We start from the raw sequence: 27,909 nt of genomic DNA, 5'->3' as shown, positions 1-27,909 counted from the left end.
TGCGGGTGTCTGAGTTGTTTCTTGTTTATGTTATAAAATAAAATAAAATAAATGGTTAATTCAGATTTCTCCCAGGAAAAAAAAGAATCAGGACAAAGGCAAAGATTTTCATAGAGAAATATATCTCGGGTTTATTAATAACTTTCTTCATCTTCAAAACTTGTTAAGACAGTAATTATAAAACAGTATTTACACATTCTTTTTAAGTTAAAGCATGCCAGAGACAATGGAGGACTATACATTTTTATACCCAATTCCGAAGTCACTCCATCGGCTCTGCTCCCAAAAACAAAAGCAAATTATTACCATAAAAAAAAAAAAAGATTGCTTACCACGATTACTGACACAGTGTTCTGAGGTACAAATAGAACCGACCAGAGACTCAACACACACATACTGAACCCAAACCCTGTACACTGGGGGGACGGGAGGGACGTATGGACATATAGCGATCTCTACAGAACCAGATACAAAAACAAAAAATCAACTGTATTCAGCTCTCTAAAGGGAAATGGAAGTGTAGGTGTAGTTCTAATGCACATTATTTACTGATGGGAGTGTGAAGGAAGATGCATTGGGAGTGACAGACTACATGCATCACATGACAGGGAACAATACTGTTGTGTAAAGCCAAGAGTACATAAAAGGCGAGGCTGAGGCCAGAAAGCCATGGTGGATAACAGTATTACAACACAGCAACTGAGGCGGAAACGATGGCAATTTGTGACTACATCGGGAATTCTGCCTTCCTTTTCTAAAGTGCTTATGTATGCAAGTTATTAAGCCTAACCTTAGAATACAACGTTGGGGCCCATTGGAAATGCAGAAAGGACTTCTACAGATGACATTGTATAGGAACTAAACCTGTAGTGATTTAATTGAGACAAAATACCCAGGGATGTACATTCCCCCATGAAATTCCACCTGATATGACCCATAACAACTCACTAAAGGTGAATTGGGCAGTACCACTCTAACTTTAAGGGGGGTGTTCACCTCGTCAGTGAAGGGGTTCATAGGGGGGGAGGGGGTTGGGGGGTACCAGGATTAAGCCAAGTGTGTTTTTAAGGCAGTGTGAGGCCTCACCCACATCGGCCTGTACAATGTACTGAAACTCATGACATCATCAATGTTGCCGTCCTCACTTTTTTGTTGTTGTCGGTTGAACAGGCCACATCAGACATTACACCTATCTAACTATCGTTCAAGAATACTTCTAGTTCTCCTGACAAGAGCACTGATTCCATAGCTATCATTTTGGATTTCCCATGAATAAAATACACCAGAGAAACTCATTCATGATCACATTTCAGCCGCGTTCAGATTAGCTTCACACCGTCAATGTCATTTAACAGCAACACAATGGAAATAGCATCTCTTAAAAGCGATTCTGGCTTTGAGAAGAGTCTCCTTCCTACATCAGGAAGGATGCAGTTCATCGTACAGTCCCCTGTGCCTTGACCTCTCTCACATTTGCCGTTAAACACATAGTTAAACATACCATAACCTGCATCATTCCAATTTATTTAAAAAAAAGGAAAAATAAGTCAGAATGTATTCCTCATTCTTTGGATTCATTACTACACCGCATCCCATCAAAAAAAGAAAAACAGTCATAGAAAAAAGTGCTTGATCACTCCCCTTCAGGAAAGCAGGAGTCCAGTTTTGGTTCCATGATCAATATCAACAGCTGTTTCAGCAGAGGTCAATGATCAACCTAACAGTCCAGCACAAAGACACCCAGTTTAAAACATTAAGGGGTTGGTGTGATCATTTGTTACCCTCCTTACGACAATGTTCATTTGAATCCTAACTACAAGGGTCAATTACAACTTCACAGTGTTACTCAATAAGCCATTACATCACAGAACACATGCTGGACAGGTCTGGAGAATATCCCATTATAAACCTGTCACATTGTGGATGTCAACTAATAGTTAGCCTTATAAATCGTGAAACCTGTGCTGATCCTAGGCACTGATCTAAGACCAGCTTAACCTCTCCCATCTCTGAACCTTATCTATTAGGGGGGAAAGCACACAACAGACCCTAGATCAGTTTTCAGGTCCAACAACTCCACAACCTGATGTTTTTGTGTTTGTTTTCCAGTCCTTCTGAATAACATGATCCCCTCTAGTACATATGCATCTGTAAAGCAGAAGCCTGGTATTGGATCCAAAGGCATAATCTATCTATGTGATTGGCTATAGAAATACTGAGGTTTGGGACTGAGTAGGTGGGTTGGATCTGAGGAAAAGTGGGTTCTCTATGCGTTGGACTGGGTGTCTCTTCATCCTCTCTCTGTATTAACACGTTAAACCGCTTGATTAAAAGGAATCTTGTGATAAAAGACAATTCTCACTGAAAACGTCAAGATTATAAAACACAGACAAAAGAATTTACAATAATGCAACAACAAAAAAATTCTAAAAAATATACAACTTGTATCTTTATGCAAAATAAATAACACCCAGGGCCTCCACACCCCCTTCATCACATACCTACCTCAATCATCTTATTGTCCCCTCTTTTAGGCTGTGTCCAAACGAGGCTCAAATAATCCCCTCTCCTTGTCTCCTCTCGTGCATGATCACTGATGGATATACAAACTTCAACTATATGACTATCACCCGCCATGACGTGTCAGATCACAAAGCTCATGAGGGTAAGGAAGGAGACTAGGAAAGGAGGCAGAAGAGGAGACTATATCTGAGACTATTGGGCCACGGCTGTAGTAACACACCCTACACATTTCCCACATTCATAATCATTGATTGTCTTAATCACATGACATACTGGTTGTCTATTACTGTTGAATCTTTGTCAAATAAAATAGCCTCTAGACTAGGCCTCCTCCATTAAGAAGTCATTCACCATAGTGATCACAAGGATCTCTCAAGGATGTACTATACTGTATACTATATTGGCGTGAAAATCCACAGACGCAAACCAACAGATGTGTGCTTTCTCAGCATACATGGAATAATAAATATACTTTTTTCTCTTTCAAAATAGCATTACATATAACATTTTTTTTCTCTTTGACATGCGTTGATATGGTTGGTCTTTGTCTTCAGCTGTATAGATGACGTGGGTATAACAGGGTTGGGGTAGTGATGATTGCTACACATGCGGTATGTTGTTGTTGTCGATGGTGGTGCTTCTATCTGTTTGAGTCTCCCTGAGTTGTGTGGCTTGACTGTGGTGACAGAGCAGGTGGGGAGACAGCAGCAAGGGGGGGGGGGGGGGGAGACATGCGCACACACACACACAGGCACACACACGCACACGCACACAGGCAAACACACTCGAACGTATGCATGCACTCACACAAACTCACTGAGAAGATTCTGAAGACACTACCACCAAACAAAAACAAAAAGTATTTCCCAGTAATGAGCTAAATGTATATTTCTTTCTAAAAGGCATTTGCAGTTGCAGCCTCTCTCTGACCAGATCTGAATGAAACACATGGAAGAACCTTTTTAATATAAAAGTGAGAAAATAAATGTCTATCAATCTGTATAAAAACTACTTCCGTAGCCAGTCTCCCTCATTCCATTCTTTGCCTTATTCAGAATAAGCCGCATCACCAAATAGACACACCTCTCTCCCATTACAATGAATCAACCGTCATGTCCTTTGGTTTCTGTCCAGAACTGACACGCACACACTTGGCAATTATCCAACACACAGTCATTAGCACGTGAGACACACAAGAGAGAGAGAGAGAGAGAGAGAGAGAGAGAGACACAGGCACACACACAGACACACACAGACACACACAGACACACACACACCCTCCCTTGCTGGAGAATTAGGTTGGGGGTGGTGAGGGGTATAAGGGGAGCTATTTGAGGACCACATGTCCAACCACAAGTCTCTCTATAGGCGCAAGTTGACTTTGGAAGGGGGCCAGTTCCTCAAGACAGTTTCATATCCGCAAGAGTGGGTGTGTGTGTGTGTGTGTTTATCGTTGCATATATACATACAGTATGTGTGTGTGGCCTGTTCTGTCTCTTTGGACCCTGCTGTTAGACCAGGTTGTGTGTGTGTGTGTGTCTGTGTGTGTGTGAATCTCTACACACACACACACCGATTCCTCTGTCTCTTTGGCCCCAACTTTGTGTCAGTGTATGTGTGTGTGTGTGTGTGTGTGTGTGTGTGTGTGTGTGTGTATGTGTGTGTGTGAGTGTGTGTGTCAAATGCTGCCCTCCGACTGGCTGTGGTGGTTGCCTGTGCGGGGGGACTGGGGGCGGCAGTTCTGTTCGCTGAGGAGGGAGGTGGTCTCATCTGGCCCGTTCTCAGGGGTGGGGGTGGGCTCCGGGGGGCTGGTGGTGCCAGGGGTGCTGGTGTCCTGCTCCAGGCGGGGGTGACCACTCTCCGGGGACTGGGGGGTGCTGTCCAGACGAGACGCCATCAGGCCGTTCTGGTACTGGGCCCTCGTGATCTGAGGAGAGGGAGGGGGAGAGATGGAGGGAGAGGGAGAGAAAATGTTAGTTCATATGGTATTTTTTGTTTATATTATTTTATTGTTTGTATTGATCATGTTGTTAAGCACTTTGTGACAAATTGTATTTTATAAAAACTGCTATACTACAAATTCAGTGGCTGCCATAAGTACTGGAAAGAGGAAGCATTTACATTTGATTAAAATTTTATTGATTGACAGGGAGAGGGGGTGAGAGAGAGAGAGAGAGGGGGGGGGGGGAGAGAGAGAGGGAGGGGGGAGAGAGAGAGAGAGAGAGAGAGAGAGAGAGAGAGAGGTAAGGAAGAGAACATGGGAGACGTGAAAAGAGGAACTGAAAATCGGAGACTTTACACGACTCTAGACAAAAACAAAAGCTAAAGCGGAAACTCTAGTTTCCAGATCTGTGCGTCCTAAATGACGTCAGTATCACTACGCTGTACGTGCCGGGCAGAGTGTCTGAACAGACCGGTCCGTACCTTGACAAACTGCAGGTCTGTGAGAGCGCGTACGTAGAAGTCGGGGGTGTATGTTGGGGAGGAGACGACACTGTTGAGCTGGCTGTTGCTGCCACTCACAGACACAGACATGGTCTCGGAGCGGTCCGCACCGCTAAGGGACGCTGTGCGATTCAACCCGCTGAGGTGGGACGGGGAACGGAACTCTGGAAGACACACACACACACGCATTGTTAGTAAGTAGCATGGGGAAAGGTCATCCGTGAACCACACACGCACGCACGCACACACGCACACACACACATACACACACACACGCACTTCAGACATAATGCAGACACACACACACACCTAGGCAACTTTAATGGCGGACAGATGACATACACACGGATATGAAACAAAAAACACATGCACGACACGCACACACGCACACACAAACAGTAACAAGATGGTTAATCTGTGAATGTGAATACAGGGACACAATGAAAAAAGCACAAGGGTAAGATGCAGAATAGTGCAATAATGGGCTTGTCAATGGCATGGAGAGAGATGGACTGAAAAATGGACAAACAAACAAACACCGATATCCACTGCATATCTCTGCCCTGTGAGGGAGCCTCAGAAAAGTGTTAAGAAGAGTTAAGCCTGCTACTTAGCACACACACACACGCACGCACGCACACGCACACCTCAATTTGTGTCCCTACTAACCAGGTAGCGCAGGTACTAATGTAACCTTGGTGACGAGTTATATCTCCTTCATCACTGATCTCTACAATCATGAATCAATCATCCTCATCCATCCACACTGAATTGCATGTGCTGCATGATTAGCATGGTGTGTGTGTGTGTGTGTGTGTGTGTGTGTGTGTGTGTGTGTGTGTGTGTTCGGAACGCGCGTGTTGTGACAGTGCAGTGATGAGGATGCGGTGCGGTGTGATCATCAGCCAATCAGAGCCAAACAACTGACGACCTGCCGGGCAATCAGCCAGTAGGAGGCAGAGGATCCGCCTGCTGTCTGGGACAAATGGTAGAGAGAGAGGGCAGGGCCAGTCTTAGCATGCATGTGCAAACTCCATGGTCAGAGCCATACCACCCATATGAAGAACTTGCCACTGCACTCCACACGCGCAATACCAGATGTTACCAGACGGTGGCGCTGAGAGACTACATTCTCTTCTGGTGCAACAGAGCGAGTCCTGCACTAGGGGGCCTCAGTGAGTCATCGGCTACAACTTCATCTTGGGTTGTTGTGACTTGAGGCCAACAGTGTCGTTGAACAGCGGGGTAAAAAGGCTGCATTCTATCCTAGTTGGAGCATTGTTAGCGTGAGTTAGAATCCCATTAGGCGTACCCGAGGGAGAGTGGAAGGCTCTTGGCTTTCATTTGGAATTAGGCCCATTATCCACCCATCACGTGACGGGTGAATAATGAGCCTAATTCCAAATCAAAGCCAAGCGCCTTCCGCTCTCCCAAGGGCACCTCTTGTGAACTTGAAAGAAATCGGAAAGGTATTACAAAATGGTGGCCCATCCATCACCTAGCCGACTGGGGGGGCTAGGTACAGTACAGCTTCAACACCACACTGCCAATACCTATCCTTATCTTTCAGATCCATAAAGCCTTTGGGGCGGGGGTTTGTTTTAGAAATGGGCATTGATAGGAATTAGTGCTACTTACTATTGAGAGGTGCAGTGGAGTGTGTGAGAGAGTCTGCTGGTCTAGTTACACTAAGGGGCTTTACACAATACTGGGCCGACCCGAGCCAAACTGCTGGCTCAGATATTTTCCCTTCACATTGTCTCTTTCCCGCACTGTTTCAGCAAATACGGTGGATGTGTAACCTGGCCAGTCCAGTACAGCTCGGATCAGCTCTGTTCGGCTCTGGAGTGTAAATTAGAGTTAACACTACTCGATTCTTGTTCCGACACTCACCGGCCACTTTATTAGGTACACCTGTTCAACTGCTCTGTAACGCAAATATCTAATCAGCCAATCACATGGCAGTAACTTAATGCATTTAGGCATGTAGACATGGTCAAGACGACCTGCTGAAGTTCAAACCGAGCATCAGAATGGGGAAGAAAGGTGATTTAAGTGACTTTGAACATGGCATGGTAAATAACCACTCGTTACAACCAAGCTATGCAGAAGACCATCTCTGAACGCACAACACGTCGAACCTTGAAGCAGATGGGCGACAAAAGGGGGTCCAACCCAGTACTAGCAAGGTGTACCTCATAAAGTGGCCGGTGAGTGTATATCCCAGTTTTGCAAAGATTAGAACCAAGCTGTTGCTATAGCACTGGATCAAGAAATATACTAAAGATCCAATACTTATGGCATGCACTGTATATAAGACCTGCAAAGAGGAAGCATTTAGTCTTCTTTTAGTTCGACTGTATACCTCTTTAGTCATCATGTTGACAGACACCAATAGCAGACACCAAAAGCAAATAGAATCAATACTAGACATTGACGGCTCTCTTATGCCTGCACAAATGATGTGACCGAACACACCTGACTAACCAGAAACACCTGTCAAACCAATTTTCCAATACTTTTGGTGCCCTGAAATAGGGGGGGGGACTATGTATAAAAGGGTTGTAATTTCTAAATGGGGGAAAACAATCAGAGAAAAGGAAAAGGTTGAATTAAAGCTGAGAATCTCTGCTTTAACCTCATAGTAATTGTTTGATTTCAAATCCAAACTGTTGGAGTATAGAGCAAAAAAAAAAAGACAAAATGCTCATGGAGGGCACTGTATATCTATATAACATATTGTTATTATTACATAATACATGTCAATGAATTCATGAGTGAATATCAATGAATTGATTAAGTACTCATGAATTTCTCCACTGGGAATCATAGGGTGCATCTCAATAGTCTAGCTGGCTTCCTTGTCTCCTTCCCTTCATCTGCACTGATCTGAAAAGACAAGGCTGGGTGAAGTCAACGTGGTGTCCTTTACCCTTTCACCCACCCAGTCCAGAACCAGGGAAGTGAAGGAAACCATGTAAGACTATTGAGGAGGTCAAGCCACATTAGACTATTAGGACGAACGATGGAGGTGAGTGGACAGAATGGGATCCTTCTCCTCCTGGGTGTTAAACATCTTCATCGTACATGACCTAAAAAAACAATGATCTATAAACAAACAAATCTACATTGAGATCTAAAATGGAATACTGTATGATCTAAAAATGATCTAGATCAGTGGTGTTAAGCACCCCCCCCCCGCCCCCCCCGCCCCCCCCACCGTGGGGTTAAGAGCCCAGACATGCCGGAGGTTACCTGGCAACCGAGAGAACAGAGAGAACCTCTTTAGAGAGAGGTGGCGAGGACGAGATGACGTCACTGAGAGAGAGAGAGAGGAAGCGCCAGGGTAGGGTGGGGAGGGGAGAGGGTGAGGAGAGGAGAAGGCAGGAGAGGAGAGGAGAGGAGAAGAGAAGAGAAGAGAAGACAGGAGAGGAGAGGAGAGGAGAAGAGAAGAGAAGAGAAGACAAGAGGAGAGGAGAGGAGAGGAGAGGAGAGGAGTGGAAAGAGATACAAAGAGAGGGGAGCAAGTGATGACAGAAAAGAGTGAAAGAGAGAGAGAGCAAGAGAGAGCCAGAGCATTTTTGAGTAAACAACATCATTTAGGATAATGTACATTCAGCGTAACTTTCCCCTTGACAAAAATCATAAATGTGCATGCATTGGACACAGGAGTGAGGGGAGAGTGGACAAGTGAAAGAAAAAAATGGAAGGAGGAAGAGAAATCCTTCTCTCTCACTCTCCAAGTACCTGGGAGGGGGAGCTGCTCGCCTGAGAGTTGGGCCGTGGAAAGAAGAGAGGGAGGAAAAGAGTAAAAACAGAGAGAGAGAAAGAGAGATAGAACTGAGACAAACTCACAGAACGACAGCAAGCTGACAGTCGGAGGCTAATAGAGACGGACCAGTGAGTGAGAGACAACCATCAGTGAAGAGGGTAAAAGAAAGTGAGAGGCAGGACAGAGAGAGAGAGAGACACACACACACAGACATACACACGCGCACGCACACACACGCACAGGCACACGCACACAGGCACACACACACGCACACAGGCACACACACGCACACATACACACACATACACACACATACAGGCGCACACACGCACGCGCGCACGCACGTCAGGAGAAAGAGCTTTGAGAAACCATTGATGTGTTCCAATTCCTGAACTCACTCACCCCACCCTGACTCATGCCTTGTTGACTCCTGACTCAAATATGACAAAGCATACTATAGGACAGGGGTGAGACACATGCTACCCCCACCAAGCCTTTTACTCAGTAGTAAGTAAGACATAAGGGAGTGTGTTCCATTGTAAACAGAATGAATAACTAGAGTCCTATTTCGTAAGTTACCCAACCTTCTCAGACCTTCAAGGGCAGGTCAATGAGGGCAGAAGGGGAAGGGAGGGGAGGAAGGGAGGGCAGGAGGAGGGGGGGAAGCAGTGGGGCATCTGAACACAGACTGTGTGAGGGTCATATGAGTAAGGCAACTGATGACAATGGGGCCTCTATATATAGATTGTCACGCGCCAGGAAATATGTAGTAAAGTACATGCTTTGGGTCATACCAACAAATCTATATTTGATTTGATTGAAGTTACACTACATGTATATTTTCAATTGAACAGACAATTGATAACATTGTTGTTGAAAAACTATTTATTCCAGGTTGAACTCCAGATTCACTAATGACATACTGAAAACAATACGGAAGGCAAAAAGCTTTTCTGGTCATGTTGTTATAACCTCTGGCCACCAGGTGTCAGAAGCAACATTTTCACTGCAGTTTCCCTCCAAAGGTGTCTAATACTAGGGTAGATACAGTATGTATCTACAATAACATTCAGCCTAGCCGAGGGAGTGTTAACAAAGCATACCTAACAAACAAAACCTAGAAACAATAGCATTACCCCTTTCTTTAGTTGAGCTGTATAACTAAATAGCAGCATAAAACTAGTTCTTAATTACCTATTGAAAACATCATGGGAAGTGTTCATAATACAACTGTGAAAAGTATTTCAAGACTACTTACTCCTGATAACTGACATTCATATCGATCGCAAGAGAGAAGAGAGTGAGAGAGGAGAGGAGGACAGGAACGGACAGAACACAAAAGGAGGACTCACCTAATGTTGGGGCACTCAGGGCCATGACCCCATAGAAGGAGAAAGGTCCCGTCTCAAACTTCATGTTCTCGTTGCCTGCCTCCACCTCGACTCGCCCCTGAAAGATACAGGCAACATAACCCACCAGTTAGTGACAAAACAACAACAACATCAACATCACCGTCATTGTCATCATCATCATCAACTAGAACTACAACTACAACTACAACTAGAATTAGTGACTGGGTCACTCAAAGCCACTGAGTGAGATTATGGATGCAACTCTGTTAAGTGACATGCTGGAGGGACAGTGGTATGGATGGAGGGATGACGAAGAGATGGACAGTGAGTGAGGTAAGGAGGCCCCAGTGTTGAATCAGAGTGGGGGGGTACTCCATGGTTTTTTGGCCAGTGTGAACAGATGGACAGACTGACAGGGAGAGAGAGAGAGAGAGATGGAGGGATGAGGGAGAGAAAGAGGGGACAGTGAGAGGGGGTTAAGGAGGCCTCTGTGTTGATTCAGGGGGCAGGCTGAGCCAGGACGCTGCGGGTCAGGAATGTGTGAACTGCAGCAACAACACAGGACAGTTAATCCATCCCTGCAGCACCCCGCCCCCCACCTATCCCCCTATCACCAGTCTCCACTCACAACATTAGCCCTGGAATCTACACAGAGAGAGGGAAGGGGGCAGAGGAAGACAGGGAAAGAGGTTGTCAGAGGAGGGTGTGAAGGAGAGAGTTATAGAAAGAGAGGGGGGGGTGAGATTAAGATAGGGGGATTAAGAAAGAAAGAAAGAACGAAAGAGAGAGATGCAACACATGCTCATAGGAGTGAGGTGTGCGCATGTATCCTGCCTCCCTATATAACCATGCCGACCACACCATGCTTCACCTAACATACAAATAACAATATAGCATGTAGGCTTAAGCTAATAGCATCTGCTAACCTAGTGTGGCATTCACCGCATGCCACAATTAGGCTACCACCGCTACCCTGTCTAAACCAATAGAGAAACCACATGATGTTACAAACCCAAGAGGCTACCAGATCATAGCCCTGTCAAACCTCCCTCAAACACACAACGATTTACACCTTTCAACACCATGCGGGCTATGTTTAAATTAAGGGAGGAGTGGGGCAAGGAGGAAAAGAATAGCAAAGAAAGGGAGGGACATGGGAGAGAGAGGGGAAAAGAAAGAGTGAAAGGTGCAACGCTGGGTGTTGTTCTAGTCTGACCTGTTTTTCGAGGTCCACACATCCATCACCTCTCACAATGGTCTGTGCCGACAACACACACACACACACACACACACACACACACACACACACACACACACACACACACACACACACACACACACACACACACACACACACACACACTTTTAGTACATAACGTCCCCTGACAACAGCACCTTTGGGGCATCTGCTCATATTGATTAACCTGAATATAAAGTGCATTAGATAAAGTATAGGCCAGTAGGCTACAATACAATACATGTCCACACATAACATCAAGAGAAACATGTATGCAATGACTGTACTGTAGGTTGCTTTGGATAAAAGCTTACAGCATATACTGTAGACAGTGCCCTGCGTAATAATTGCGAGAAACAACAACCCTTTTTATATACATACAGTCCCCCTATTTCAGGGAATGGGACAATTGTAATCGACAATTGTGTGTTTCTGATTAATCAGGTGTGTTCTGTCGTATTATTTGTGCAGGGATAAGAGAGCTGTCTTGGCTTGATTCTAGGCTTTGTATTTGCTTTGGAGTCTGCTATTGTTGTCTGTCAACATGAGGACCAAAGAGGTGTCAATAAAAGTCAAGGAAGCCATTACAAGGCTGAACAATCTGGAAAAGAAAAAAAAAATCAGAGACATTGTCCAAAACTTCGGCTTACCAAAATCAATAGTTTGGTACTCCTTTAAAAAGAAAGAAAGCACTGGAAGGTGCAAACCATTAGTCAGCCTCAAAAGGATGGTTACACTTTGCACGCACTGACTTAACGTACTTAACGTAATCAACCATCTGACTATAAGGTGTCAAATAGTGAACTATCCCTTTAATAGAATGAAGTACTTTCTCATCACCATTACAAAAGAACATCAGTAGGCAGTTTGACATTGGGTTAAAGTTCAACTTGAACATGATTTCAGTGACCAGATTCTCCACTGTTAGTTATGGTATCTATGTCTAGATGGGTCTTGGGCAAAGTCCAGGCCTTTAAGAATGAATCATCAACAAGAAGAGCAAACCTGTGCCACAAACTGAACTCTGAAAAGATAGGAACCTTGTGCTAGGCCTTGTTCTAATGTTTGTATAATGCATCTATCCTTCCTTCCTTCCTATGTGTGTGTGTGTGTGTGTGTGTGTGTGTGTGTGTGTGTGTACTAAGCCCCCTGGAGCCACTGTGGGGATCACAGCAGTCACTGTCAGGTTTGTTAATAAGTTATAACCCATTCACTCGGGGCCCAGCTTGCAACCAAACACTAAAAGGAGTGTGTGTGTGTGTGTGTGTGTGTGTGTGTGTGTGTGTGTGTGTGTGTGTGTGTTTCTGTGTTACCATAAATAAGGGTGCCAGTGAGGATTCTTGTTGTGGACATCTTTGGAGTCCTCTTAACATGCCAGTGACAATGACAAGACACATTATTGGTTGTAATGACATCAAGACATATGGGGGAAACATAGTCTAAGAAAATGTATGAATAGATTTGGAAACATATGCTTAATGCTTTCTTATGCTTGGTGTCTTCACAGATTTATCAAAAATCGTGTGAAATAAAATTATACATATTTTTCTGTAAGTGTTTAGTATGAGAGTATTACTCATCTTTCTAATGTATATTTAGCGTTAAACGTTTAAATGACACCGTAATCTTGAACCCTGCAATAATCCTGGACCTTGCTTTTTGCTGTATCGTTATGTGTGCCTCTTGAAATTACATTGTAACTGCGTAACATTTCCTGTCTCCTTATGTTACGCAGTGAAAGCAGTTCTCATGGGCACACAAACAGAAATAACTCTTGACATTTTTGCCTGGCATCACCTGATTCTGGTTTTTATTAATGGGTTTCAGGGTTTTATGAATGCAAATCTTTAACAAGCAGGCTTGTGTGATAACCCATGGGTTAGGGTTAGGGTTGTGTGATAACCCATGGGTTAGGGTTAGGGTTAGGGTTGTGTGATAACCCATGGGTTAGGGTTAGGGTTAGGGTTGTGATGCAACCCATGTGATGCAACAATAGTTAAAGTGAGGAAATTGTTGGTGCTCACCAGGAGGAAAGTAATATGTTTGGTGTCTGCACTGTTACGTCATTCTAGACTCCAGATTCATGACATTGTCAACAATCTTTTTCAATCTTTTTCTTGCATTCTGCCATTGCTCCGTCAAGTTCAATACAACTGAACCAGCCAGAACGGCTAATATTAAATTCTCCAGACCTCCAAAAGAGGTGTAAGAACAATGTGATTTGGAGGTATGGTTACACGAGACTACATTAAGTTCAAGAGTGAATGTTTTTTTTTTAAAGGGCCCGTGTTCACCCAATGCCGTTTTACCTTAAAAAATGTGTTGCAGTGGTTGAGGAACGTACAACATTCCCATTGAAAACAATAGGGGAAAGGGGCACATTGAAATAAACCAATGGACCTATTTTGCTTATTTTGATTTTCATTCCTGTAACTACACATATAAGACTGCATAACAATTCTTGCATAACAAGGCCATCTTATTCATGGAATGACCCGTGTGTGTGTTCACGGTTTTCCAACTGCCTTTACTGATTGAAACTGGTAAAGCTGTGACTCAGTCCATGGTGAGCCATCTTAACTGTAATACAATCAGAGAATAAGAATTAATGGATGACATATTTGAATGGGGCTGCCTTCCCGAATGACTGTGCATACAGCTGCTCATCATGTGACTAATATGGCTAGCTACAGAGGAGCCGTTTTGTCTCTACAGAGCACACAGACACACACACACACACACACGCAGGCGTTCGCGCACATGCACACAGACCCTAAAAAAATAAAATAATGATTCCAGAGAAACATTAACGAGTCATCATCAACATCAATTATACAATTCCATGGAAAGTAAAGTTTAAGTTACACATACACAATTGGGAATTGTTTAGGTTTCACTCTCACACACACACACACACACACACACACAAAAGTACACAGGCCTTATCTTCCCATCTATAATCACTCCCCCTCCTCTCTCTCTCTCTCCAACCCACTCGTCCTCTCCCTTCCAAGTCACACGAAGGGACAAATATTTGTCTGATGATGAGAATATTTTTCCGATGATGCTCTGGCAACAGAGATGACTGCTCGTGTCCATTCCTGGTCTGGGAACCTCACACACCATCACTACATCCCAGACAAACAAACAAACAAACAAACAAACAAACAAAGAATAAACACAAACCTATAGTAATGGTCAGTACCAGGAAGGACAATGAGCGCGCGCACACACACACGTTGCTATAATAGGAGTGGAATGAAAATTGGGGCGGACAATGAATTATCTGAGCAGGGTCCTATTTCCCATGGCTGTCTGAGCCAGCCTCCCACATATTAATCGCATTAACACACACACACACACACACACACACACACACACACACACACACACACACACACACACACACACACACACACACACCTCTCTCTTCTACTCGTTCCATCTCTGTTCAGAAACTATCAGCATATGTGCAATGGAAAATTCCCATTCCATACACTATTATTGATGTTTACAGTGCCTAGTCTCCCCCCACCCCCAACACAGCTCTATGGATTATTCCAGGTGTGGGGTCTCCTATACCATGCCTCCCACTGGCTATAGACCATAAAGATGAAGGAGGGGTGGGTGGGCCTGCTGAGCTTAATGATCCCTGGCTTATTGGCCCTGGCTAATGACTGTTTGGGGACGGTAATGACATAACCGACTTATGGGAAAACACACACAGTTTGTGTGTGTGTGTATGCTGAGAGAATGAGTTGTTATTTTCCACAATAGGCATATGTGTGTAATGTGTTTCTACAGTGTGTGTGTGTGTGTGTGTGTGTGTACACAGGGTGTATAGAGTGGGCACAAAGAGAGCATATTCAGTGTGTGTGTCCTGTGTTTACAGTTTGTGTACACAGAGTGGGGCCGAGGGGTGGGGTGGTATTCGCTAGTGTATTGATGCACAGCTGACTGACAGCATGGTGATGGCTCCCCTCTCTCCTGCCCTTCCCCGAATTATGTAACAGGCATCAATTAGTGCCCCTCGAGAACCGATGTGTCTCTCTTTCTGTCTCTCCCTCTCTCTTTCTTTCTCCAAGGTCACGGCTGTTCACTCCACTTTCTTCTTCCTTACCTCTTGTCTCTCCTCTCCCAGCCTCTCCTCTCCCAGCCTCTCCTCTCCCAGTCTGTCCTCTCCTACATCATACCTCTCACTCGACCTTCACACTGTCCCTTCTCCTCCCACAACCTCTCCTTCACAACCTCTCCTTCCTTCTCTCCTTCCATTTGAACTCACTCTGTCACTCTCTGACTCCATCGCCTCTCTCCTACTCTTCTCCCTTACTCCCTTCCCTCCCCTCCTCTCCTCCCTTACCCTCCCCACCCAACTCCTCTCCCCTGTAACACCCCTCCACCTCCCCTCCTCTCCCCCCCCCCCCCTCATCAGCACACCTTCCCTCAGGGTGCTCCAGTGCCACCCCCTGCCCCCCCCGACCCCAGACTGCAGTGGCAGCTGGAGTCATCCTGCCCCCCCCACCCTGAGTCCCCTCTCTCTCTCTCTTGTGAGATCAAGCCCTGTGGCTGGCACAGCATCACCACATGCAAAATGCATATCAGGGGAGGCTGGTGGAGGGAGACATCGGAGGAGAGGTTCATTGTAATGCATGGTACTGTAATGCATGGTAGGAATGGACAAATGGTGTGTTTGATACGCCCTGATTCCATTTGATGCTTGACAATGAGCCTGTATATATATATATATATATGTGTGTGTGTGTGTGTGTGTGTGTGTGTATATACACACACACACACACACACACACCCACACCCACACCCACACCCACACCCACACACCCACAGGTCGAGGCACCTCATTAGTCCGTATGGGTTTCAGCTGTGCCGTTTGCCCAGCTGGTGTAATTAAGACCTGCTCAGCTTATTTAAGACTCAGGTGAAGGTCAAGCTGCTGGGTGGATAACACGTCTGGTGACCTCCTGCTACGTTTGAATGTTGCTTTTCCCTGTGTTCGGTTTGGTTTCAAAGACAAGACATCTCAGTTACTCCATACCCATTTCTTTAAGTTTGCCCCTTATGTGTGACAAATTGAGTGGGCGTCCATGATGGATGCCTTTTAGGAACCCTACGTCAGTGGGCATCCCCATGAACGCCTTTCAGAACCCCTTTAGGACCCCTTTCTATTGTTTGATTGTGTGTTTCAATGTGTTTTTGTGTTAATTCCCTTTATTTTGAGCGACCACTTTTCAGGTGTTGGTTTTGGGGGAATGTAACACTGTGTGTGTGTGTGGGAGGGAGGGTGTTAACCCTGAGCAGCCTAGCGTGAGGCCAAAGCCGGTTTTCTCCAACCTCAAAGTCTCTCTCTAAATCTCCTTGTGTAGTTGTAGGCTTTAGAAGTCCTAGCCTGACTTAGCCTCCCTGACTGTTGATGTTGTGACTCAACTCCAATCGGCTGGGCATTCGGTTTTATGTCAACATTTCAGAGCAAATGAAACTGATATTTAAGTAATGACTAGTAATAATTGCTATTAGTAACGACGAGTAACTATCTTTGATCGCCAATGAAGCGTTTTAGCGGTATTTTGAGCGCATTTTGACACGAATGAACGCAAATAAACGTTTCGGTAATGCAATCCAGCTCCACCTTGTTCAAAAATCCTGGGTAGAACCCTGAGTATCTAACTGAGAAAGGACCAAGGTCAGGAAATGACTTGACGGGGCATACAGGCGCATGCCTCCTCACACCCATGAGCAACAGCTTCTTCAGCAACAGTTTGTTAGCCTCAAAAGAAGGACTGTGTGGTCTAATGACAACACCGATTAACGCTGTGTCATCAACCGGACAGTCAACATTCAAGTTTCCGAATTTGCTGTAAACAATTCATGACAGAAGTCACGTATTGTATCTTTAAATACGGGCTGCGATAAGAAATAGCATGCCAAGCTCTTCTCTGACCCCTGTGGAGTTGGGACAGAACGCTGCCATCTGTTGCAGGTTGCAGCTTAAACGCAGGCTGTCAGACTGTGTTGCTCTGCCCTAATCAGCGCTGTCAAAATAGAGGAAGGAAACTATGACTTTTCAGTTTCAGAGAATATACACACAATGGAGAGAGAGTGAGGGAGGGAGGGAGGGAGAGATAGGAGAGATAGAGAGACAGAAAGACACAGGCAGGCATGCACAGACAGACAAGCAGGCACAGACAGACAGGGGGCTCTACCCATTGCCAACAGACAGATAGACGTGGACAGACAGGCACAGACAGACAGGCACAGACAGGCACAGACAGACAGACAGCTGTGAGAGGTCTTACCTGCAGTATGAGTATGAAGTAGTCCACAGCCTTGCCTCTCTGGTAGACGTAGTGTTGTGGGGAACGTTTGTCGTTGTCGTTGAACTTGATATCCTGGATCACGTCCGGGTGTCTCAGGATCCGCAGCAGAACCTTGTCGGAGATCTGGGATGGGCTGAACAGACTCACCTCTGGAGGGCCCAAATGATAAAAGCCTTTTAGAATTATACAAGCATTAAAAATGTAACACAGACAGTGATTTGCTTGTCTCCAGTGATGAAGTGACGTGTCAAGGAGTGATGTATTCACTGTTATGGGGGGGGGGGGGGGGGGTGACAAAGAGAGAGCTGAAGCCAGACGGGAGTGGACTTGCAGGGCCAGACATGTTGTAACACTGTTCCATTGCGTAGATATTAGTGCATATGAGATAGAGGTGTGCCTGTGTGTGTGTGTGTGTGTGTGTGTGTGTGTTTTGAGTGTGGTTGTGTGGAGGCCTACTTCCTCACCTGTTGCCAGGAAGCGGTGAGCAGCCAGTAACAGCTGAGGCGAGATCTTGACTTTTGATTCGCTCTCGTGTTTGAAGGCGGAGAAATCTCTCTTGTTCTTGTTGGGCGCCACTTTTTTCCTTTGGTGGTTATCGGCTGGACACACACACACACACGGGCGCGCGCACACACACACACAATATGGGCTCTGTTAGCATTCAGGCAGGTTAGATTGCATTTAGATAAGTCACTCCATCACTTTATTCAATAAACAGAATGGATTAAATAAGTTGTATGCCATATTCAATAACCACTGTAGTGACTGTAATAAACGTATGTATATGTATAAGCTATATTATATAAGCGACTTGACTCACTGTAGAGGTCAGACTCGTCCAGGATCTCTGATTTGATTATCTCCTCGATAACATCCTCTAAGGTGACCAATCCCACGACCTCGTAGAAGGGATCTCCTTCCCCCTCGTTGTTCACCTTCTGTACGATGGCCAGATGGGACTTACCTGGAGGGAGGGAGGGAAGGAGGGAAGGAGAAAGAAAGAAAGAGAGAGAGAACACACACTCTATTAATCAGAGTTAAGATGTCTGAGTTTAGCACACTAACTCTGTCGGGATTCAGTCCTTACTGTGTACCATTATACCATATATAACATCATATTAACATATTTACTGGGCAATATCTACAGTTGCTGCACATCACCAATTTAGTAACATATAAAGTTTACACACAAATAGAGTTGTCCATACCTCCAAGATGAGGCTACTCTTTTAAATGTGAACTGTATGGATTTAGTCATACATTTTCTGCAAAAAAGGCTCAAAGACTTCTATTACGAAATGTACGACAAAGACTGCAAGCTCTTGCTTTTACTAAGGGCCTTTAACTGCAACAACAAAACCCGACCATCCCCTTTTTGGACCATAAATTCCACTACATGCCCAGTCCAGTAGATAGAGACCATGTTCTTCACTTTTGAAAGTGAGCATGAACATTGGCACATCATTTATCGCTGTGCTGTGCTAGCATTGTAAACAACATGTTAATGTGTATCGGTCATTAAAGCTGTGGCTGGACTTTGGCCATGACCAGCGATCAGTAACTGTACCACAAACAGACACGCCCTGTCAACACCCAGGCAGGAGTGAGTTAATGACCTCTTCACCTCACAATTATCAGAGGGGGCCATGTTTATCTTAGCTCGCCTTTCTGAACAATCAGGCCCATAGAGATGCATAGTTAGCAAATATTGTAGCCTCCGTATCAATAATAAATGATATTGCGGGAATGGGGCACTCACACGCTATCTAAAAGGTGTAGGCTACTGCCCCCCCCTCCCTCTCTCTAACACACACTCAGGTACGCACGCACACCACCATGAAGCAATTGGATTTGCATATACCGGAGGATCAGGAAAGAAGAAGAGACAATTCAATTCCTAAAAATAGAAGGGGGGAGGGTGGAGCTAGCATCTGAAATAGCATCTGCTCTACAATGGCTGCACAGGCACACATACAGAACACACACACATTCAGAACACACACACACACACACACACAATCTTCGTCATCATCCGACAGAGATGAGAGAAAAGTCAAATAAGATGAAAGAAGGGAGTAAATAATGAAAAAAGAAAAAGAAGAGGGTATGAGGGGAAGAGAACAGGAAGGATCGCGTCAGGTCACTGCACTAAACCAGTTCCACCAGCTTCTGCATCTCAAACAGAGCAATGGAGAAGGGGGGTGGGCGGGTCAGTCACGGACAGAGACGTGTTCTAAAAAAGTGTGTCCTTGGTGCCCGCCGGGTAATGGCAGGTGCCCTTGGCAGCATTCCACATTGGCATTCTACAGATGCCTCGCGTCTTTGCCTTGGCTTTGTCCACAGAAATAGCCTAGATGAGAGTGAGTTACAGGAAATCTTCAAGCTTAACTGACTTTGGAAGTCCGTGATGTCATTCCCCAAGAGGGGCTTGTGGCTGTACGTATTGAGTCTGTGTGTGAGTGTGAGTGTGAGTGTGAGTGTGTGTGTGTGTGTGTGTGTAACACACTCATTGCCTCCAGGTTGACTCGCTCAATCTAACCTATTGTACTGTGTATTGTGACCATGTTAAACTTAACGAACTTGAAACCCTCTAATGATACATAGTGCACTCATTGTTGACCTCTCTTGAATGAAAATGTTGCTGAAAATACTCTTGAACAGTGTCAGATGACAACAGGTCATGGTTCGCGTTTAATGGAAGCCTATAATGGAGATGTGGAGTTGGGTGTTGGGGATGTAGACGTTTCTAATGGCCACTATGAGATAATAAAAGGCTTAGAGACAGACAAGAGATCAGAGAACAAGAGAAAGAGAAGTGGAGCCTCTCTCTATGTAGACAGCATCCCTGGACTACCCTAACCTCCTTCAGTCCCTGTGGAGCCCAGTCAACACATCACTGAACCGGAGGAAGTCAAACCACAGGGGGACTCGCTTACCGCAATCACCGGAATCGCCTGTATCGACCCACACACACACAGGCACACACACACAGGCACACACACACAGGCACACACACACAGACACACACACACAGGCACACACACACAGGCACACACACACAGGCACACACACACAGGCACACACACACAGGCACACACACACAGGCACACACACACACACACACACACAGGCACACACACACACACACACACACACACAGACACACACACACACACACACAGGCACACACACACAGGCACACACACATACACACAGGCACACACACATACACACAGGCACACACACATACACACAGGCACACACACACACACATACACAGGCACACACACATACACACACACACACAGGCACACACAGACAAAGGAGAAATCAGTAACACTGTGACACTAATGGGGACCGTGGGACTGACCCGCTCCTTAAAAAAAACGTAAAAAAGGATTGGATGCCAGTGTCTAGTCCGGTGGTTTGCTCTGGTCTTACAAACCTGACCAAACCAATTTGCCCTACATCCCAACAAAGGTGGCATGTCGCCTAGTGTGGCCATCTCAGTCAGAGAGTGAACCAATCCCACGCTATCCCACATTCCCCCTGTCTGTTGTTTTGGGTACAAAGGAAAAGGTGTTTGTCCTGAAACACCGCCACCCAGGTTGGTAACATCAGGCACGCACAGGCATTGTGTAAACACACACACATACTTAGAACATGTCTAGAAAATCATAATTTAAACAAAAAGATCCTGCAAACGGTAAAAAGGAGAACAAAGATCGGGAACTTGAGAAAACAGAACTACACAAAACAGAACAGAAACATCAGCAGCACAAGGACGGACACTTTCATCACTCCAGCCAGGCAGCCTAAACAACTGAACTCTCTTTCACCAAGGGAAGTAACCAAGGGAAGGAACCTTCTGCTAGAAGACCTTTATAGCGGAAAGACAGCAACATTAAGCAAATATCATGGCCACGCATCACTTTAACTGTACTAGAGATAAACAATTCTAAAGTGGTGTTATCAAATATAGTATAGAGGCCTTTGCCATCAATTTGCCACTTCAAGGCCTCATGACAAAGGGTTTAGCCTAGGCCAAGACTTTGTACAGAGGAGTCCCAAACAAACCATCCAAAATGTTAGTCAGACCACTTGAGTCAGACGAGAGACACCAGATGTGGTGACGGTCAGCCAGGCCAGACTTGCAAGGAGCTGAGAGGATGTTGCCATGTCTCAGGAAGCTGGCAGTGACGAACCTGTGCAGTATTTCCCACTGTGTCTCATCTCACACACACACACACACACACACACACACACACACACACACACACACACAGAGAACCGTTACCTCATATGGGCCGTTTCGAAATGCTCACAGATAGATAATGACAGTTTACCACCATCGTCGTCATCATCATCATCATCACTGACTACAGATGAGGGGGAGTAGCCTGTGAGTTTGCCTGGGAAAGAAGCAGATAGGCGACATACACAAACATATCGACACCAACGGGTCGCACACAACAACAAACACAGGCCTAAACACACGCACGCCCACACACACACTCATCGTTTCTGTCTCCTCCTGTAATAGTTAGTGTTTCATCCATCTCTGAGGGTTGTGTCAGTTCATTTCCCCCCTTTAGGCCCTGCTGATCTTCCTGTAGGGAAACACCCAACCTCCATTCACAGTATTTCTGAGTGCCCTGTCACACAAGTGACATACTAATAGAGAGTGAAAATCAATGCACATGGTTTAAAGTTACAAAACTGTGTGTGTGTGTGTGTGTTGCAGGTTAAGGCCTAAGTGTTTCAAACCTGTGTGTGTGTGTGTGTGTGTAGGCTATGGTGCTAGATCACTGGACCACCACAGGCCACATATTAGTCATTTTCAATTGAAACTCTGGATCCCACTTCAGTCTTTGACTCAATGGAAATTTGACCTCATTGAGCTCCAGTTGTTGGGTGTCGTTTGTCCGAATGCTCTTAACCTCTTGACCTGTTCAGTCACATCAACAATCTTAGTGTCACAATGTTACTGATCCCAACAGAAACCACAGACCATTAGATGGTAATTAGTTATTATCATCACCACCATTGGGTGTCTTTGCTCTGTATGTGTCTTTGCTGTGTGTGTGTGTGTGTGTGTGTGTGTGTGTGTGTTGTGCAAAGTTAGGCCTGTCTACTGTACTTCTGAACCTACAGGGGATTAAGGCCGGCTCTGCCAACCTGCTGTTCCAGTGGCAGTTGTCCGGCAGGTCCAGGGGGACCAAGTCTGAAATCCCCTCAAAGATTTGAGAGACTTTGAGAGATTTTGAGAGATTTGAGAGACTTTCTGTCAGCTAGCCTTATTAAAAGCTAGTATTTACTTTATTAAGGCTGCTACTGCTTACAAGGCTGCTTATTCAGTTTGAAGTGTGTCAAAACAAACCTGGTTTGAAACGGACTGACAAACCTCTGTGGTAATGCAGGGAGACAAGCCATTTCTGCTGGGCTGAGATTTCTACCTGATAACATGGGTACAATCATGCAAGAAAGTGTTGACATGTTGACACACTTGCTTTAGTAACACTAAGGCCTAACCCTGCACAACACACACCTCAGGGCAGCCTATGAAGGAGCTGAGTGGATTGCAACTGCACTGTCAGCATGAGAGAGAGAGAGAGAGAGAGAGAGAGAGAGAGATTTTGAAAGTGTGCTTGTGTTTAGTGTGCAAAAAAACCCCACAGTCCAAAAGACACGGGAAGTCAGCTGACTATCCACACGTGCAATCTGTGTGTGTGTGTGTGTGTGTGTGTGTGTGTGTGTGTCCAAGCTATTTGAAGACTCTCAAAATGACTCAGCAAAACACCTGAGGGGTCTGTCTTGTAAAAATAGAAACACAAAACACACAGAGTAGATCAGTCCAAAACCTTGGCAAGCAGTTAGCTTACAGAGAAAACGCCTTAGTGAGGAACACATCAGTTCTCTCTCTATCCAGCTGTTGGAGAGAGAGACATATTGTGGCGTTGCCTTAGCTAACAGACAACAAACGCACACACGCACATACACACACACACACACACACACACACACACACAAAGCCGTGCCCTGTGACGAGCCTGCCCTTATCAGCCAGGAGATTGGGCAACCTTTGACAGTTAGAGGTGTGTGTGTGTGTGTGTAATACATATATATATATATGTCTGTTAGCTATATATATATATATATATATATATATATATATATATATATATATATATATATATATATATATACTGAATCTGCCAGGAGGGGCCCAAACCCAGCCCTAGCACAGGTGAGGGTGCTAGTATAGACAGTACTGTCTGTACTTCTGAGTGGTCAGAGTGCACCTAATGAGGAAGCATGACGCAGTGGATTGTTTAAGATTAGAAGATTAGAGAGAGGGATGGGGGAAACAGCCGGAGATAGAGTAAGAAGATGACAAGACAAGATATCATTCAGTCAACTTTCAGACACCAAAACAGTCATTCACAAGTAATGTAAAAATATGAACGAGAAAGCATGCGACAGCAAGATCGTCCCTAAAGGGTTAGGCTAAAATGCCATCATAAGTATCACACATAAACAGACAATGAAGAACATTGGGCTGGGCTTGGTAGAGAATGGAGCAAACGGCTGTTTAACTGTGACACACACGGCGAGGTCCTTAACAACAGCCAGAGGACAGGGTGGGGTGGCTAGATATCTGCCAGCATAGATATACAAGGCCCAGGACCCAGGCCAAGACAATCTATAGATTAAAACTGGCAAACAAACCACACAGCTGGGGGGGGGAATAGTATTTTCAAAACATTTTCCATTTTATCCAGGCCTCTTGTTTATTGGGTTCGTTTTTGGGGGTTCAGATGGCTTAATGATTTAGATGTGATGTACCTTTTGGTTATGATAGTTTTACCCTCAAATAAGAAGGCCATTTTTCAAAGGTCAGATGTGTGTCCATTACTGTAGACAATTGACTTGACCCTAACCATACTTCTTCCTTAATTCTATGCACTAATGTATTGGGCCCTTGATCCTGTCATCACACTCCCTAGAATGGAATGGTGCGGTCTCATTGCATTAGCCTAGACCCTAGATTCCTCAGAACAGACCAAGAGGATAGGACGGCAGGGGGGCATCATAGCGCACAATGGTGGTGACAGACCATGTTGGGTGCCTGCCTTAGCAACAGGTGCCAAGGGTAATGGCAGGGAATGGAACGCCACATGCATACCGGCTTGGGAGTCAGGCGTGTTGCAATCAATGCACAATTGACTGACATGGGACCCACACTACACAAACAGTGCTCACTCAGTCCATCAATAAACACTACTGATGTGTGTGCGCGTGTGTGTTTTTTGGGGGTGTGATTGCTTGTAGTGGAGTGATTTCTGAATGCTAATGCACTTCTTATAGTAGTGTAATCAATGTCAAGTGTGTGTGTGTGTGTGTGTGTGTGTGTGTGTGTACTGTGTACTGTACTCCACAACTCCCAATGCCAAGCCGTGGGGTTAAGAGGATTGTCTATGACTTTGAGTGTTTGTGTTGGTTTGTGTGTGTGTGTATGTATGTATGTATGTATGTGTGTGTGTGTGTCTCTACTCTGTACTACAGTAGAAGGATTGCGACTCATGGCAACCCTGCTCATATCCACAGCAGCCAAGCCAATTGAGATTATGTGAAAACCCTTTTCACAGCCAAATCTCAAGGGGCCCTGCAAGAGCAGACTGAGGAGACATTCCAGAAAATCTGCTTATGCTAGACACTGATATAATGGCATTTACTGCAACTGTACTGAATCCCATTACGCGAGGCTACATTAGCATACAGTAGGGAAACAAATGCACACTTTATCTGTGTACATTGTTAAAGGGAAAAATCCAATGAGGATTAGAACACTGCACAGTCTAATTCCAGATGAATGGAAACATGGTAGGAGTCTACACACAATGGGATAAGTCATGGTCCTGATAACAAGCGGAGGACAAATGCAATAACATGAGTAAAATCCCCCCCCGTTCCTGTCTACGCTGAGACACAAACACACAGCGTGCGTGTGTGTGTGTGCGAATGAGAGAAAGGGCAGCTATCGGCGACTGTCTGTGACCTTGACACTGGATGAATGCCTGGGAGAGGATGAGAAAAACACCCCCCCCGAGGGAGCGCGTGCACCTGTGTGTGTGTGTGTATGCGTGTGCGTGCGTGTGTGTGTGTGTGTGAGAGAGGGGAAAAGAGAGCCAGAGACAGAACAGATAAACACTGTCTTTCCCTCTGTCTGTCTGAGAAGTTGATTAGCTGTGTGTGTGGAGAGGCAGACAAGCCAGATGATTGAAGTGTGAGACAACCCAAGCACCAAAATCAATACAGTTAATCAAACTCGAAACTGAGTGAGAGAAAACATGATTGATGGCCACAAATACTTCTACAGTATGTGGCAACTGCCAGGGCGCATCAGTTGATTTCGTGTATGTGTGTACAGCCAACTGTCATTGAACAAACAAACACACAAACCCTGTTTCTGACATATCAAGTCAGCTCACTATGGATACAGGCCAAGCTGTATCTCCAGCTTTCATACACACTGATAAGACAGACTGTGAACAAGTCTACAATCATAACTTACTAAGGTGGCAGACAGCACCTAACCTATTGAGTCAAAAGCCCTTATGAATCCTTTCTGAAGTTTGAAGTCAACTTACTATCTATCATACCTGTCTGTCTGGCAGCCAACAGCCAACAAGAATGACTCTGCAGTGAAAGTATTTTCTCCTCCATAACTGTTATGTCTACATATTTCCTCTGCAAGGTATTGCGCAAACAAAATCACCCCCCACACATTTAAACTCACTACCTTCCCAATTCCAAACAAACCTTTTTTGAACTCCTCCAGCATCGAATCCAGCTTGGTGTCGTGGAACACAAAGTGGACCGGGTGGTTGTAAAACTTGGTGATGGTCTTCAGCGTCGTGCAGTCGTCGGGGTCCACGAAAGCCAGGTCTTTGACGTACAGAATATCCACAATGTTCGAGCGCTCATCTTCGAACACTGGAATGCGAGTGTAGCCGCTCTCCATGATCTCAGACATGGTGTTGAAGTCCAGGATCGTGTCGCTGTGGATCATGAAGCAGTTACCTATCTGTGTCATGACATCTTCCACAGTCTTGGTCCTTAGTTCTAGCGCGCCTTGGATCATGTTGAGCTCCTCTTTGACCAGGTCGTTATAAGGCTCGGTTACTCTGAGCATCCCCACAAGCTTCTCTCGGTTGTAGACGGTGCCAATTTCCTGGCCCAGGACGCAGTCCAGCAGCTTGCTTATGGGCCAGGACAGAGGGAAAGTCAGTAGCATGAATAATTTGGTCACCATAATGGTGTTGGCTCCCACTGCCAACCCGTGGCGAGAGCAGAGCGCCTGGGGCACTATTTCACCGAATATGACAATACCGATTGTGGAGGCGACCACCGCGCCCAATCCAGAGCCGATGAGGTCGTCCAGAAGGATGGTGAGAGTCGTGTTGACCAGCACGTTACCTAGAAGCAGCGAACACAACAGGTAGTTCCCTTTCCTCCGAATGGGCTCGATTTTGCGTGCGTAATTCTTCTCCTTGTCTGTGCCGCAGCTCTGAACTATGCGGAGCTCCATCGGGTCCAGGGCCATGAGACCCAGGTTGAGCCCACTGAACATCCCCGACAGGATCAGGAGGAAGCCGATGAGGATGATCTGGACCCACATAGGCATCATGGGCTTTTTCTCCTCCACCACCCGCAACCTCCCGTCCTCCTCCCCCAACAGGTACCACTTGCCATCCTGGCTGTCCCTGACGCACAATCCGTACTGCTTCTGTGGCTCGTTCTTGCGAAGCGGCTTGATCTTCAGGCTGAGCACCCCTGATGTACCATGATTGCTGACGTTCATGCCACCCCTAATAACGATATCTTTAGTGTACTCGGAGCAAGTCTTGTTAAAAGGGAAACTGTATGCCTCGCCATCATCCCCCGGTTCCTGGTCCGTGAACTTGATCCGTGCCGAGGTGTCAGGAAGAATCTGCAGCCCGTAGAACCTGAGGAAGATGTTACTCTCCTCAGTTACCTGGATGACCCCGTCGTCAGTCGTCGTGGCCGGCCTGTCGCTCCTCTCCAGCCGCATGCCGAAGATCCGGGTGCTGCTACCGGTCTCCGCGACCCCTGTCTCGGCTCGTCCCCCCACTGTGCACCCTAAGAAAACGATTAAAGTTAGCGTATACCCCTGCCAGCTCCAGCCTGTCGCCATGTTTGTTTCACTCTCTGCGATCTGGGAGC

General features: G+C 45.6%; 1 protein-coding gene across 1 annotated transcript; it reads right to left on the bottom strand.

Moving 5' to 3' along the window:
* Positions 1-101: 101 nt before the first annotated feature.
* LOC310807149 (metal transporter CNNM4) lies at positions 102-27,909 on the bottom strand. Its single transcript, XM_083673473.1, has 7 exons — positions 26,485-27,909; positions 18,482-18,625; positions 18,126-18,260; positions 17,641-17,810; positions 10,093-10,189; positions 4,948-5,132; positions 102-4,450 (listed from the first exon to the last, which is right to left on the bottom strand). The coding sequence occupies exons 1-7, from the start codon at positions 27,878-27,880 to the stop codon at positions 4,202-4,204; spliced, it is 2,376 nt and encodes a 791-aa protein (XP_083529599.1). The 5' UTR covers positions 27,881-27,909; the 3' UTR covers positions 102-4,201.

This window comes from Argentina silus (genome assembly GCF_951799395.1).
Source record: "Argentina silus genome assembly, chromosome: 7".
Classification (NCBI taxonomy): Eukaryota; Metazoa; Chordata; class Actinopteri; order Argentiniformes; family Argentinidae; genus Argentina; species Argentina silus.
This window is presented reverse-complemented; position numbering and strand designations above follow the sequence as displayed.

What these genes read in the sequence shown, in the direction of transcription:
- LOC310807149 (XM_083673473.1), bottom strand. Translation starts at nt 27,880, where the DNA reads ATGGCGACAGGCTGGAGCTGGCAGGGGTATACGCTAACTTTAATCGTT. An exon ending in GGACGAGTCTGACCTCTACA is followed by an intron (nt 18,261 to 18,481) that starts GTGAGTCAAGTC and finishes GTGTGTGTCCAG; the next exon opens with CCGATAACCACCAAAGGAAA. An exon ending in CCTGAGTGCCCCAACATTAG is followed by an intron (nt 5,133 to 10,092) that starts GTGAGTCCTCCT and finishes TGTGTCTTCCAG; the next exon opens with AGTTCCGTTCCCCGTCCCAC.